The sequence below is a fragment of the Rhincodon typus genome, chromosome 1 (assembly GCF_021869965.1).
Source record: "Rhincodon typus isolate 14 chromosome 1, sRhiTyp1.1, whole genome shotgun sequence".
Taxonomy (NCBI): Eukaryota; Metazoa; Chordata; class Chondrichthyes; order Orectolobiformes; family Rhincodontidae; genus Rhincodon; species Rhincodon typus.
The window spans coordinates 65,424,259-65,437,565 of NC_063332.1; the positions used below are offsets into that span (position 1 = coordinate 65,424,259).

The 13,307-nt window shown below is 41.5% G+C and overlaps 1 protein-coding gene across 1 annotated transcript in view; it reads left to right on the plus strand.

Annotated features, from left to right (window-relative positions):
• ipo11 (importin 11) overlaps positions 1–13,307 on the plus strand; it is a 310,760-nt gene that overhangs the window by 177,737 nt on the left and 119,716 nt on the right. Inside the window, exon 21 of the mRNA XM_048597668.1 lies at positions 9,554–9,669. Within this exon, the coding sequence (XP_048453625.1) occupies positions 9,554–9,669 (116 nt within the window). The remainder of the gene's footprint in view (positions 1–9,553; positions 9,670–13,307) is intronic.

Sequence of the window (13,307 nt, forward strand, 5' to 3'; positions counted from 1 at the left end):
ACAGTGCATCTATAAAAATTGGTAAGAATCATTGTGGACATGTCAAATTTTCTTAGCCTTCTGAGGAAATAGGTGTTGGTGTGCTTTCTTGGCTGTAGCATCAATGTGGATGGACCAGGATAGATCGTTAGTGGTATTTACTCCTAGCAACTTGAAACTCTCAACCACTTCCACCTCAGCAACATTGCCACAGGCAGGGATGTATTCTCTACTCTGTTTCCTGAAATCGATAACCAGTTCCTTAGTTTTGCTGACATTGAGAGAGAGATTGTTGTCTTTATACCATGCCACTAAGCTGTCTTTCTCCTTCCAATACTCTGTCATATCATTTGAGATCTGACCCACTATGGTAATGTCATCAGCAAATTTGTAAATGGAATTAGAGCTGAATTTGGCCAGACAGGCATGAGTGTAAGGGAGTATAGTAAGGCGCTGAGTACGCAACCCTGCAGGTCACTGGTGTTGAGGATTATTGTGGAGGAGGTTTTGTCACCTATCCTCACCTATCCTGATGGCAGTCTGCGGGTCAAGAAGTTGACGATCCAGTTGCAGAGGGGGGAGATTGGTCTTGGAATTTGGAACGAGTTTGGTTGGAATTATGGCGTTGAAGGTGAGCTAAAGTCAATAGATAGGAGTCTGACTTAGGTATCCTTGTTATCCAGATGTTCCTGGATATAGTCCAGTCTTGTTGCATTTGAGCATTGACACATTCGGTATCTGAGAAGTCACAAATGATGCTCAACATTGTGCAATCATCAGCAAACATCCTCACTTCTGATGTTATTGAGGTGGAAAGGTCATTGATGAAGCAGCTGAAGATGGTTGTTCCTAGGACACTACCCTGAGGAACTCCTGCAGAGGTGTCCTGGAGCTAAAATGACTGACCAGCAGCCACAGCCATCTTCCTATGTGCCAGGTATGACTCCAACCAGCAGAGAGATTGCCTCCTGATTTCCATTGATTCCAATTTAGCTAGGGCTTCTTTCTACCACAGTCAGTTGAATGCAACCTTGATGTCAAGGGATGTCACACTCACCCCAGCTCTGCAATTCAGCTGTTTTGTCTATGTTTGAACCAAGGCTGTAATGAGGTTAGGATCTGAGGGGTTCTTGTAGAACCCAAACTGGGCTTCAGTAAACAAATTATTGCTGAACAGGTGCTGCTTGATAGTACTGTTGAAGCCTTCCATTTCTTTACTAAGATGTAGTTAAAATCTCCTGTAGACTTTGCTTATATAATGTTTCTTTCCTTTGTTTCCATGATGAGGTACTCTGCAATGTCCTCCTATCTATGTAATTGGCCCCATATATTTTCTTACAGTCCTGTGAATATTTTTCTTTTGTTCTTCTTTATCTTCTATTTGCTGTTGTCATCTCTAATTAAGACAACTAATATCTATATCCTGATACTTACTTTCTGACTGTGTTGTAACCTGCCAGTCATGTTAATAATGTACACATGTTTCAGTTATTCCTATTTCACCTGGTTTCTTGATGGATTATGGCCAGTTTTATTTGGATACATTGTTTACTGCTGCATGAATAGCTTCATTCATCTTTGCTCATTCTTTTCATTTAATTCTGAGCATTCATTTTGCATTTATGACCAATAATTGCATAGATTATTTAAGTAGTTAATGTAAAATATTTTAAGGATGAAAGGACAGTTAATGTGTCATGGCTTCAACAACTGGGAATTCTTGAATGCTGTGTGATCGAGAGCAAACACAACTACTGTAAGTTTTTATAGCTCACGCTGCTTTGGCACAGCGTTTATGAGCTGGAGGCTGAATGACATACTGTAACATATTGGGCAGGGGAAGTGTTATATAGATATTTTGTCAGAAGTCCCACAACACCAGGTTATGGTCCAATAGGTTTATTTGAAATCACAAGATTTTGGAGCACTGCTGCTTTATCACGTGACATTACCTGATGAAGGAGCAGTGTTCCGAAAGCTTGTGATTTCAAATAAACCTGTTGGACTATAACCTGGTGTTGTGTGACTTCTAACTTTGCCCACCCAGTCCAACACCGGCATCTCCACATCATAGATATTTTGGAGCAGGAGGCAGATATACACTTTCGGATATGGCCTTCTGATCTGCGTAAGTGGTTACAGAAAGCACAGGGTATGACTGTGAGTGAGGCACTTAAGGTGATCCTCATGGCACGTGTGCAGAGACCTCAGCCTTTACAGTTGTTCAGCAGATATCAGGTTTTTCAGCTTGATTGGTTCAGATGGGGTCTGCAGGGACAGATGGGCAACTCACGATGGCCCTGTATGGTATACGAAGCTATTTAAGTTCGGGGCACAAAAAACAACGTGGTTGAAGCAAGGGACAGTATACCAAAGAAGATTGATACTATTCTTAGCAGCAAATAGCAAGATTCCAGATGGCAGTATTGCCTGCTTGATGCCTAGGTATAGAGAGGGATTTAGGATAGGAGGCGAAGAACTCTGCTATTGATACCAACACTATAGGTAAGATGAGGAAAGAGGCTCTGCTTAGTCAGTATGAGGAGCTGGGACTAAATTAAGAAGCAGAATCTCAAAAATAATAATTTCTGGATTATTAGCTGACACTTTTGCAAATTGACATAGGGCAAATAAGATTAGAGAAATGTATATCCAAGAGAAATTGTTTCTGGTTTGTGGGGCACTGGCATCAGTGGGGAAAGTGGGAATTATACCATGGGGATAGTCTCCACCTGAGTCATGCTGGCGCTAGTGCACAAGTGAGCATACCACTTAAGGAGAGAGGCTTTTAAACTAAATACGAAGGGCAAAGAAAGATACTGTAAGAGTAGAGACAAGTCAGGAGAGAAAGTTTGAGTATGACAAATGGTAGAGTGTCCAAATCTAAGAGTGAATCAACAGATATGGGTAGAGGTTAAACAAAAGTATAAACTGAAGGCTCTGTGTCTGAATGCACGTAGCATTCAAACCCAGATGGATGAATTGAAGGCACAAATAGAAATAAATATGATCTGAAAACTTTATTGCATTGATACGGCTTCTGGCTAGATTAGGATCTGAATATTAAAGTGTGCATGACCAGTATGACGGCTAGAAAATGAGGCAAAAGTGGATGGGTCGGCTTTGTTAGGTAATGTGGTATTGTACAATGGAGAGGGATGACCTAAATTCAGGAAACAAGGATGTAAAAATGGTTTGGGTAGAGAGATACAAAATTATAAAGGCAAGAAGTCTTTTGTGTGAATAGTGTACATACTACCTGATAGGGTAGACCATAAAGGAAGAACTAACAGAGCCCTGTCAGAAAGCATGGCAATTAGTTATGGGTGATAATATTCTAAATATAACCTGGATTAATGAGTTGGACAAGAGTAGCCGTACATGGGTTTTTGAAAGAGTTTCCTATTATAGCATGTTCTGGATCTGACTTTCTCACAGGCTGTACTGGACCTGATATTATGCAAGGAAATTGGATTAATTAATGAACTTATAGGTCAGGCCCACAAGGTAGCACCAACTGTAATATGGTTGAATTCTACAGTTAGTTTGAGGGAGAGAGGAGTGTGTCCAAGAGTAATATTTTAAATATAAACAAGGTCAAGTATGAGGGCATGAAAACAGAGTGAACTGGAGTAAACAAGTAAGTAAGGTCAAGGGGTTCTCTGAGGTAGGGAAACGATTGGAAAATATTGAGGGACAGAATTAATCTCTCCTTGCAGAAGCATGAATTAATCAAGGATTTTGTAAGGGTGAGGTCATGTCCAACAAACTTGATTGAACTTCCTGAGGAGGTGACTATGGTGTCCAGTTGATGTAGTGTACATGGACTTCATTAAGCTTTTGGCAGGGTCTTGTCTAGCAGGCTTGTTAAGAAACCCATATATCCAGGGCAATTTGGGTCTGAAATTAGCTCAGTGGCAGGGAGGAGAGTGTGTTTTTGTGACTTTAAGCCTGTGTCCAATGGCATACAACAGGGTTTGGTACTAGGTCCCTTGCTGTTCATGTTTACTTTAATGATCTAGATATGAATGTAGGAGGTAAGACCAGTAAGTTCATAGTTAACATAAACATTAGTGGTATAGTACATAGCAAGGAGAAAAGCCTTAGAGTATAGGGCGATATAGATGGGCTGGACAGTTGGGCTGAAAGTGGCAAATGGAACTTAATCCTGAAAAGTGAGGTGATTAATTTTGGGAAGATGAACATAGATAGGGAGTGCGGAGGATCCGTCAAAATATTCAAGAACCATTTAGACAATCATCAGAAAAGCATTTGGCATTCAAGGTTATAGGCCAAGTACTGGAAAATGGAATTAAAATAGATGGATGTTTTGTTGACCATCACAGGCATGATGGGCTGAATGGCCTTTCCATGCTGTAAAAACACTGATTCTGTAGGTTGATAGAAATGCAGATGGATCTTGTTATGCATGTCTGTAGATCCTTGAAGGCAGCAGGACATGCAGGTGAGGTGGTTAAGAAAGTACAAGTCAAGGCATTGAATGCAAGAATAAGGAGATCATGATGGAACTATATATAATGTTAGGCTGCATCTGGAGTACTGTGTGCAGTTCTGGTCATCATACTTCAGGAAGGATGTGATCATACTATGAGAGGAAATTTACTGGAATGTTGCCTGGGCTGGAGTGATTCAGCCATGAAGAGAAACTAGATTAGATGAGATTGTTTTCTTCAGAGCAGAAAAGCCTGAGGGAGGACCTGACTGATGTGTATATGGTTCAAAGATGCAAAGACGAGTGGATAAGGATAAACTCTCCCCTTAGTACAGAGGTCAGTAACCAGATGGCACAGTGCTAAAATAAAGAGCAGGTGGTTCAGAGGGATTTGAGGAAAATTTTTCCCCCCAGAGGATTGTGGGTAATTGGAGCTCACTGCCTAAAAGGGTGGTAGTTGTCGGGACTCTCAAAAGATTTAAAAGCTATTTAGATGAACGCTTGAAATGCCATAGCACACAAAGCTATGGGTCAAGTACTGAAAAATGGGATTAGAATAAATGAATGTTTGATGTCTGGCATAGAATTGATTGGTTGAAGGGCCTTTTTTCTATGGATTCTAATAGAAAGAATGCAAATAAAGTAAATTATTTAAATGGTGAAAGTGTGCAGAGCTCTGAAATGCAGAGGCATAGGTGTGTCCCAGGACACGAATTACATAGAGGATAGAACTGTATAACACAGGAACGGCCCCTTCGGCCTCGAAGTTGAGCCAAACATGACACCAGATTAAAGTACTGTCTTCTGTCTGCCCTTGGTTCATTTCCCTCCATTCCTTGCATATTCATGTTCTTATCTGAAAGTCCCTTAAACCCCCTATCATATCTGCCTCCACCACCACAACTCCTGGCAGCATGTTCCAGACTTCTACAACTCTGTGTAAAAATAAAACTTGCCCCTCACATCTGCTCTCACCTTAAATGCATGCCCCCTAATATTAGACCTTCCAACTCAGGGAAAAGATTCTGACCGTCAACCCCATCTATGGATCTCATCAGTTTGTAGACTTCTATCAAGTCTCCCCTCAGTCTCCGCCACTCTAGAGAAAACAATCCGACCTTTTCTAGCCTCTCCTCTCTCTTACCCTCTAATCGAGGTGCCATCCTGGTGAACCTCTTCTGCACCCATTCCAAAGCCTCCACATCCTTCCTGTTATGTGGTAACCAGAACTGAACGCAATACTGTTAAGTGCAACCTGACGAAAGTCTTATGAAGCTGCAACATGGTATCTTGACTGCTGTACTCGGTTCCCCGACCAATTAAAGCAAGCATGCCATACACCTCCTTTACCACCATATCTCCTTGTGTGGCCACTTTTAGGGAGCTATGGACTTGAACCCCAAGATCCCTTCGTACATCAATGCTTTTCTGAGTCCTGCCATTAACTGTATGCTTTCCCTTAACATTTGATCTCCCAAAGTGCAGCACTTAAACTCCATCTACCATTTCTCCACCTATAACTGCAACTGATCTATATCCTGCTGTGTCCTTTGCCAACCTTCTACACTATCTACAAATCCACTGATCTTTGTATCGTCTGCAAATTTACTAACCCACCCAAATACATTTTCATCTGGCCATTAATGTATATCACAGACAACACACATCCCAGTATAGATCCCTGCGGAACACCTCGAGTCAGACCTCCAGCCAGAAAAAGACCCTTCTACCACTCCCCTCTGCCTTCTATGGGCAAGCCAATTCTGAATCCACGGAGCCAAGTCACCGTGGATCTCATGCATCTTAATCTTCTGGATGAGCCTACCACAAGGAACCTTGTAAATCGCTTTACAAATTCATGTAGACAACATCCACTTCTCTACCCTCATAAATCACCTTTGTCACTTCCTCAAAAAATTCAGTCAAGCTAGTAAGACATGACATGTCCTTCAAAAAGCCATGCTGACTGTCCCTAATTAGGCCATGCTTTTCCAAATGCATGTAATCCTATCCCTTAGAATTCACTCCAATAGCTTCCCAACCACTGATGTGAGACTCAGCTGTCTATAGTTTCCTGTATTATCCGTACTTCCCTTCTTGAACAGAGGAACAACATTAACAACGTGCCAGTCATCTGGGACTTCTCCAGTAGCTAGCGAGGATACAAAGATCTTTGTCAAAGCCCCAGCAATTTCCTCTCTTGCCTCTCTCAAAAACCTAGAGTAGATAACATCAAGCCTGGGGACTTATCCACCTTAATGCTCTTCAAGAGAACCAACATCACTTATTTCTTTATCTCAAAATCCCCTAGCATATTAGCATGCTCCACACAAATCTCACAACCCTCCGTATCCTTTTCCTGGGTGTATACTGATGCAAAGTACTCATTTAGGATCTCACCCACATTCTTTGCCTCCAAGCACAAGTTTCCTCCTTTATCCTTGAGGGGTCCTGCATTTTCCCTTGTTATCCTCTTGTTTTTAATGTATGCATAGAATGCCTTGGAATTCTCTTTAACCCTACTTTCCGAGGTTATTTCATGGCCCCTTCTTGCTCTACTAATTCCCTAGTTCTTTCCTACTTTCTTTATATTCCTCACGACCCCTGTCCGATTTTCATTTCCTAAACCTTATGTATGCTCCTTTCCCTCTTTTGACTAAATTCATAACCTACCTTGTTATTCAAGGGTCCCTTACCTTGCCATCCTTGCCCTTTCTCCTTACTGGAACATGCTGGTCCTGAACTTTCATCAGCAGGTCTTTGAACAATTCCCACATGTTAAATGTGGACTTGCCTGATAACAGATCCTCCCAATTAACACACTCTAGCTCTTGCCTAATACTGATGTAATTTGCCCTTCCCCAGTTTAGTACCTTCCCACAAGGTCCTGACTTATCTTTATTCATAGCTATCTTAAAACTTAAGGAGTTGTGATACTGTTTCCAAAATGCTCTCCCGCTGAAAGCTCAGTCACCTGGCCAGGCTTATTTGCCAATACAAGGTCCAGTATCGTCCCCCCTCTCGTTGGACTATCCACATACAGTTGCAAGAAATCCCCTTGGATGCACTTAAGAAATTCTGCCCCATCTAAGCCTCTTTGCTCTAAGGCAGTCCCAGTCAATATTGGGGAAGTTAAAGCCATCCACTATGACAGCTCTGTTTTTATTGCACCTTTCCATAATCTGCCTACATATTTGTTCAATGTCTCAGTGGGTGTTGGGGGCCGATAAGAGTATACTATCAGAGTGATTACACCCATCTTATTTTTGAACTCTACCTATATTGCCTCAGTGGATGAGTCCTCCAGTATGTCCTTTCTGAGTGCAGGTGCAATGTTTTCCCTGATTAGTAATGCAACTCCTCCATCTCTTTTAGTTTCCTCTCTATCTCATCTATAATAACGAAACCCTGGAATGTTGAGCAGCAGGTCCTGTCCCCCTCTCAACCAAGTCTCTGTAATGGTCACAACATAATAGTCCCACATACTGATCCAGGCTTTACGCTCACACTTCAGCCCATTGGTGCCATCGTGCTCATTTACCTGTTTCTGCTTGTCCTTCCTTTTTGATTTACTGGTCCTAACATGTACCTTTCCCTCCATCCCCCACTTGTTGAGCTGCTGCTCTGGTTCCTAGCCCCCTGCCACTCTAGTTGAAACCCTCCCGAGTAGCACTAGCGAATTTCCCTACTGTTGGTTCCCATCCAGTTTAGGTGCAAACCGTCCCTCTTGCACGTCACCCCTGCACCAGAAGAGGTGCCAATGATCCAAGAACCTGAAACCCTGCCTCCTGCACCAGCTCCTCAGCCACGCATTCATCTGTCCTACCTTTCTATTCCTTGCCTCACCAACATGTCACACTGGTAGTAACCCAGAGATTACTATCCTTGAGGCCCTGCTTTTCAGCCTCTTTCCTAACTCCCTGTGCTCACTCTGCAGGACCTCATCCTTCTTTCAACCTATATTGTTGGTCCCAATGTGCACAATGACATCTGGCTGCTGATCCTCCCTCTTAAGAATTTCACGCACCTGCTCAGAGATGTCTTCCGATTTCCATTGATCGGTTGTGGTGACTGAGTCGACTTGTCCCAGGATGCTTCTCAGCACAGTCTTTCAGCTGTCCTCTATTGGATTGCAAAGAGTTATCCAGCAATGTTCCCTCTAAAGGCTTTGTGATCAAGGCTTTGTGATCAGTGTCGGCACTCCTGGTTCCGGAAGTCACTGCACAGCCGGAAAGAAAATTTGAGGGAGCACCATTAGCACAACAAATAATTATGTAAGCTTATGTACGTTCATAATTATGTAATTATGAATGTTACCATTATTGCAAAAGCAACTAAGTTGATGCTTCAGCTATAGGTTGCATCGGCAAGACAACATCTGGAGTACTGTGTGCATTATTGTTAAAGGAAGAATGTAAATTTGTTAGAAGTGGTTCAGAGATTTTTTACTTAACTAATGCCTAGAAAGTTTGGATTGTCGTTAGAGAAAAGGCTGGATATGCTACATTTGTATCCGTTAAGCTTGCATGTAAGAGGGGACTTGGCTGATGGATAGAAGGTTATGAGAGGACTGGATAGGGTATGTGTGAAAAAGTTGTTTTGGTAAACTCTAGATGACTAGAAGTCCTGTCCCATTTAAGACAGAGATGAGGAGAACATTTTTCTCAGAGAATTGAGAATCTTTGGAACATGCCCAGAAGGTGGTGGAAGCAGTGCCTTTCAATATTTTTAAGACAAAAGTAGATACATTCCTGGTTACCTCTCATCCCCTTGTTTTAGGCGCATAGGCTGCAATGTGGAACAATACTGTTCCAAATCGTATACTTGTAGGTTCATACTTTTAATAATGTTTTTGTTTTCTGATTGTATGTGTTACCCCTTTCCTTAGCTTTGTCCGACATTTATTCTTGTTGCTTTTTTTATATTCATGGTATTTTCATCAGCTATAGCTATGTGTAATGCATATCCATCACTTTTGAGTAATTTTTCAGGGAACAAATGCACATTATATTTGTAGATATGCATTATGCCTGTATATATGAATATATATGTGTGTTCTTCATTTTCTCTAGCTATGAAGTCAATTTACTTGTTGACTTTTCAGACTTTTCTCATCTCTAGGGTTTGGGAGCAGACAGCAAAAATCTCTACCCATTCTTGCTTCCAATCATTCAGCTGAGCACAGATGTTTCTCAGCCACCTCATGTTTACCTGCTGGAGGATGGTTTAGAATTGTGGTGAGTAGATCTTATGACAAAACTTTTTGTAGATTGATCTAACAATAAAAACTAAGTATTGATACAGCATTATGCACTATCAATCATGGTCATGCTTGGTAGATGGGTATTGCTGATGTAATTTCTGACCTGACCTACATAGCAAATTATGAACAAAAATTTCTATTAGGTTGCTTTTCTATTCACACCGCTGTTTCAATTAAGTTTTTATTTCAATGTGGAGGCATCACTTAAGGACTAAAATTCATATTTCAGATGCAGAACGAGGGTAGAATCTGACTACAGAAAGTATACAGATGACAACAGGCCAATTATTTTTGCCCATCCATAATTGTCTAGAGGGTAGTTGAGAGTCAACAACATTGCTGTGTCTCTAGAGTCACATGTAGGCTAGACCACACAAGGACAGCAGTTTCCTTTCCTAAAGGACAATAGTGAATCAGATGAGTTTTTTTTTCCAACTATTGACAGTGGTCTCATGCTCACCAGACCCTCAGTTGCAGATTTTTATCAAATTCATATTCTACCATCTGCCATGGTGGGATTTCAAACTGGGTCCCCAGAACATTACATGAGTCTCTGGATCAATAGTCTAACGATAACACCACTAGACTATCACCTCTGATTTCCACTAAACGACTACATTTTTGTATTTTTCTCTATAACTTTGTCAACATTTTCAAAAAAAACATAAACAATTACTGAGAAAATCAAAAGCACAACTCCCTCTCTGAATAGGCTATGTTTGGAACACAGTTGATATTGGGATTAATGCACTATCAAATTTGTAATGTCATGCTTTATCTTCCAAATTCATTAAGATGCGGATGTCAGTTGAAAAGAACTGTTAAGTAGAAATTTTGGTACCCGACATTGAATTATTTTGACTTGATTTGTCAAGCATTGTTTCTAGACAATGTAGTTACATACTGCCGAAAAGAGAGACATATTACCAGAGCTTGTTATTTTGTATTCGCCAGGGAAAATGCAAGAAAATGCAAGGAAAATGTCAAATTCTAAATGATCACAACAGATCATACTACTGGAGAAAGACTGCAGCTTGGCTGGCAAGTCAACTAGGCATTGCCTTTGAGAATGTAGATCTATTTCTGTTAATGCAGATAAGTGAACTTTAAATTAACAGCTGCTAGCAAAGATTTCCTTGCACATCTTAATGCTGCCCATCCCCACTCAATTTCACTTTTCAGACAGAACGATCTGACTTTCCTCCTTTCCTTGACGCATTAATTAAGAAGTTTGCAATTGTGTTTTCCACTACTGTCTGCATTGAGCTTACCTCCACTAGTCAATATACACATTGGGATCTGTTTAAAGCTCTTCGCACTATTATCAACGGTCTTGTGAATAGGGCCCATTCCGTTTGCTCACCTTACGAGTTTGCCACAGAAAAAGAGCACATCTCATGGGGCAGTGGCTATCCTGATTAGATCACTGTCCAGCAAACTTGCAAATCAGCCAAGGACCAGTACTTTTGAATTTAAAAAGTGCCTTATCTACCTAATATTATCTTGGAAAGGCAAAGAGTAGAAAAAATCTCAGTCTTAAATTGACCTCCCCTTTATTCCGAGACAACGCGCCTGGTCCTAGACACTTCCGTGAGGGGAAACATCTTCTCGGCATTTATCCTGTCAAGCCCCTTAAGAATCCTATATGTTTCAATGAGACCACCTCTCATTCTTTTAAATTCCGGTGATTGGAATCCAAACCTGTTTAGCCTTTGCTTATAAGACAGCCCCTTCACACCAGGAGTCATCTGAGTGAATCTTCTCTGAACTGTTTTCAGTGAAAAAATATCTTTCCTTAAATAAGAAGACCAAAACTGCTCTAAGTACTCCAAATGTAGTCTCACCTGCAGTAAGACTTCACTACTCTTATATTCCAAACCCCTTGAAATAAGAGCCAATGTTCCATTAGGCTTTCGGATTCGTGCTGCACCTGTGTGCTAGCTTTCTATGTTTCATGCACAAGTTCCCCCCTACTCCCCTGGAATTGCAGCTTTCTGCAGTTTTTCTTTCTTTAAATAATGTTTTGCTCTTTTATTCTCCCTTCCAAACTGAACAGCTTCAGACTTCCCATGTTATACTCAATTTGCCAACTTTTTGCCCACTTAACCTATCAATATCTGTACGCGAACTGTTTGTATCCCTCTTGCCTTTCCACCTAATTTTGTGTGGTCTGGCTATGGTACATCACTTCCTTCCTCCAAGTTATTAATATATATTGTGAATAGTCGTGATCCCAACTATTTGAAAAATTTGAAGAACAGGTTAAGGAAGCTAGTTCACATTGATTCTGTGCAGTGGCTATGTGAGTAATGTCTTCCACCAGCAGGATGCTGTCGTAGTTATAGAAACATAGAAAATAAGTACAGGAGTAGGCCATTAGGCCCTTCGAGCCTGCTCCACCATTCAATATGATCATGGTTGATCATGCAATCTCAGTGTCCTATTCCCGCTTTCTCTCCATACCCTTTAGCCGCAAGGGCCATGTCCAGCTCTCTCGAATATATCTAATGAACTGGCCCCAAGAGCTTCCTATGGGAGAGAATTTCACAGGTTCACAATTCTGAGTAAAGAAATTCTTCCTCACCTCAGTCCTGGATGGCTTACCCGTTATTCTTAGATTGTGACCCCTAGTTCTGGACTTCCCCAAAATCGGGAGCATTCTTCCCACACCTAGCCCGTCCAGTCACGTCAGGATTTTGTGTTTCTATGAGATCCTCCCTCATCCTTCTGAATTCCAGAGAGTATGAGCCCAGTCGATCCAGTCTTTCCTCATGTCAGTCTTACCATCCTGGGAATCAGTCTGGTGAACTTTCGCTGGACTCTGTCAATAGCAAGAATGTCCTTCCTCAGACTAGGAGACAAAAACTACACACAATACTTGAGCTGTGGCCTCACCAAGGCCCTGTATAACTGCAGCAAGACATCCTGACTCCGATACTCAAATCTCCTCACTATGCAGGCCAGCATGCCATTAGCTTTCCTCACCACCTGCTGTACCTGCATGCCAACCTTCAGCGACTGTGCCACCACAACATCTTACCTTTTCCTAAACTGCCACCATTCATATAATAATCTGCTTTCCTGTTTTTGTGACCAAAGTGGATAACCTCACATTTATCCACATTATGTTGCATTTGCCAAGTATTTGCGCACTCAGCTAGTCTGTCCAAGTCACCCTGCAGCCTCTTAGCATCCACCTCACAGGACACACTGCCACCCAGCTTAGTGTCATCTGCAAATATGGAGATATAGCATTCAATTCCTTCATCCAAATTGTTAATATATATTGTGAACAGCTGCCTTATGACTGTAACAGGAGAATGCATTGCTAATGTGGCCCCATTAATCCAAATCAGTTACACTACCAGTAGAAGTCAACTGAATATTGCATTTTTTGGCTAATTCCAAGTTATGTTGAATTTTTTTACAGGGGCTTCTGTTCTGCGGCTCAGCCATTTTCCTCGCCATACCACACCAAACTTGCCACATTAACCACCTATTGAAAACCTGGCTTCCTTTGCACCTACACCATACCTGAGAAGCTCTGTGCACCCAGACAAGCATTGGCAATTCCATTGTTGCTTCTCATCAACGGCATGGCATAGATGTCAC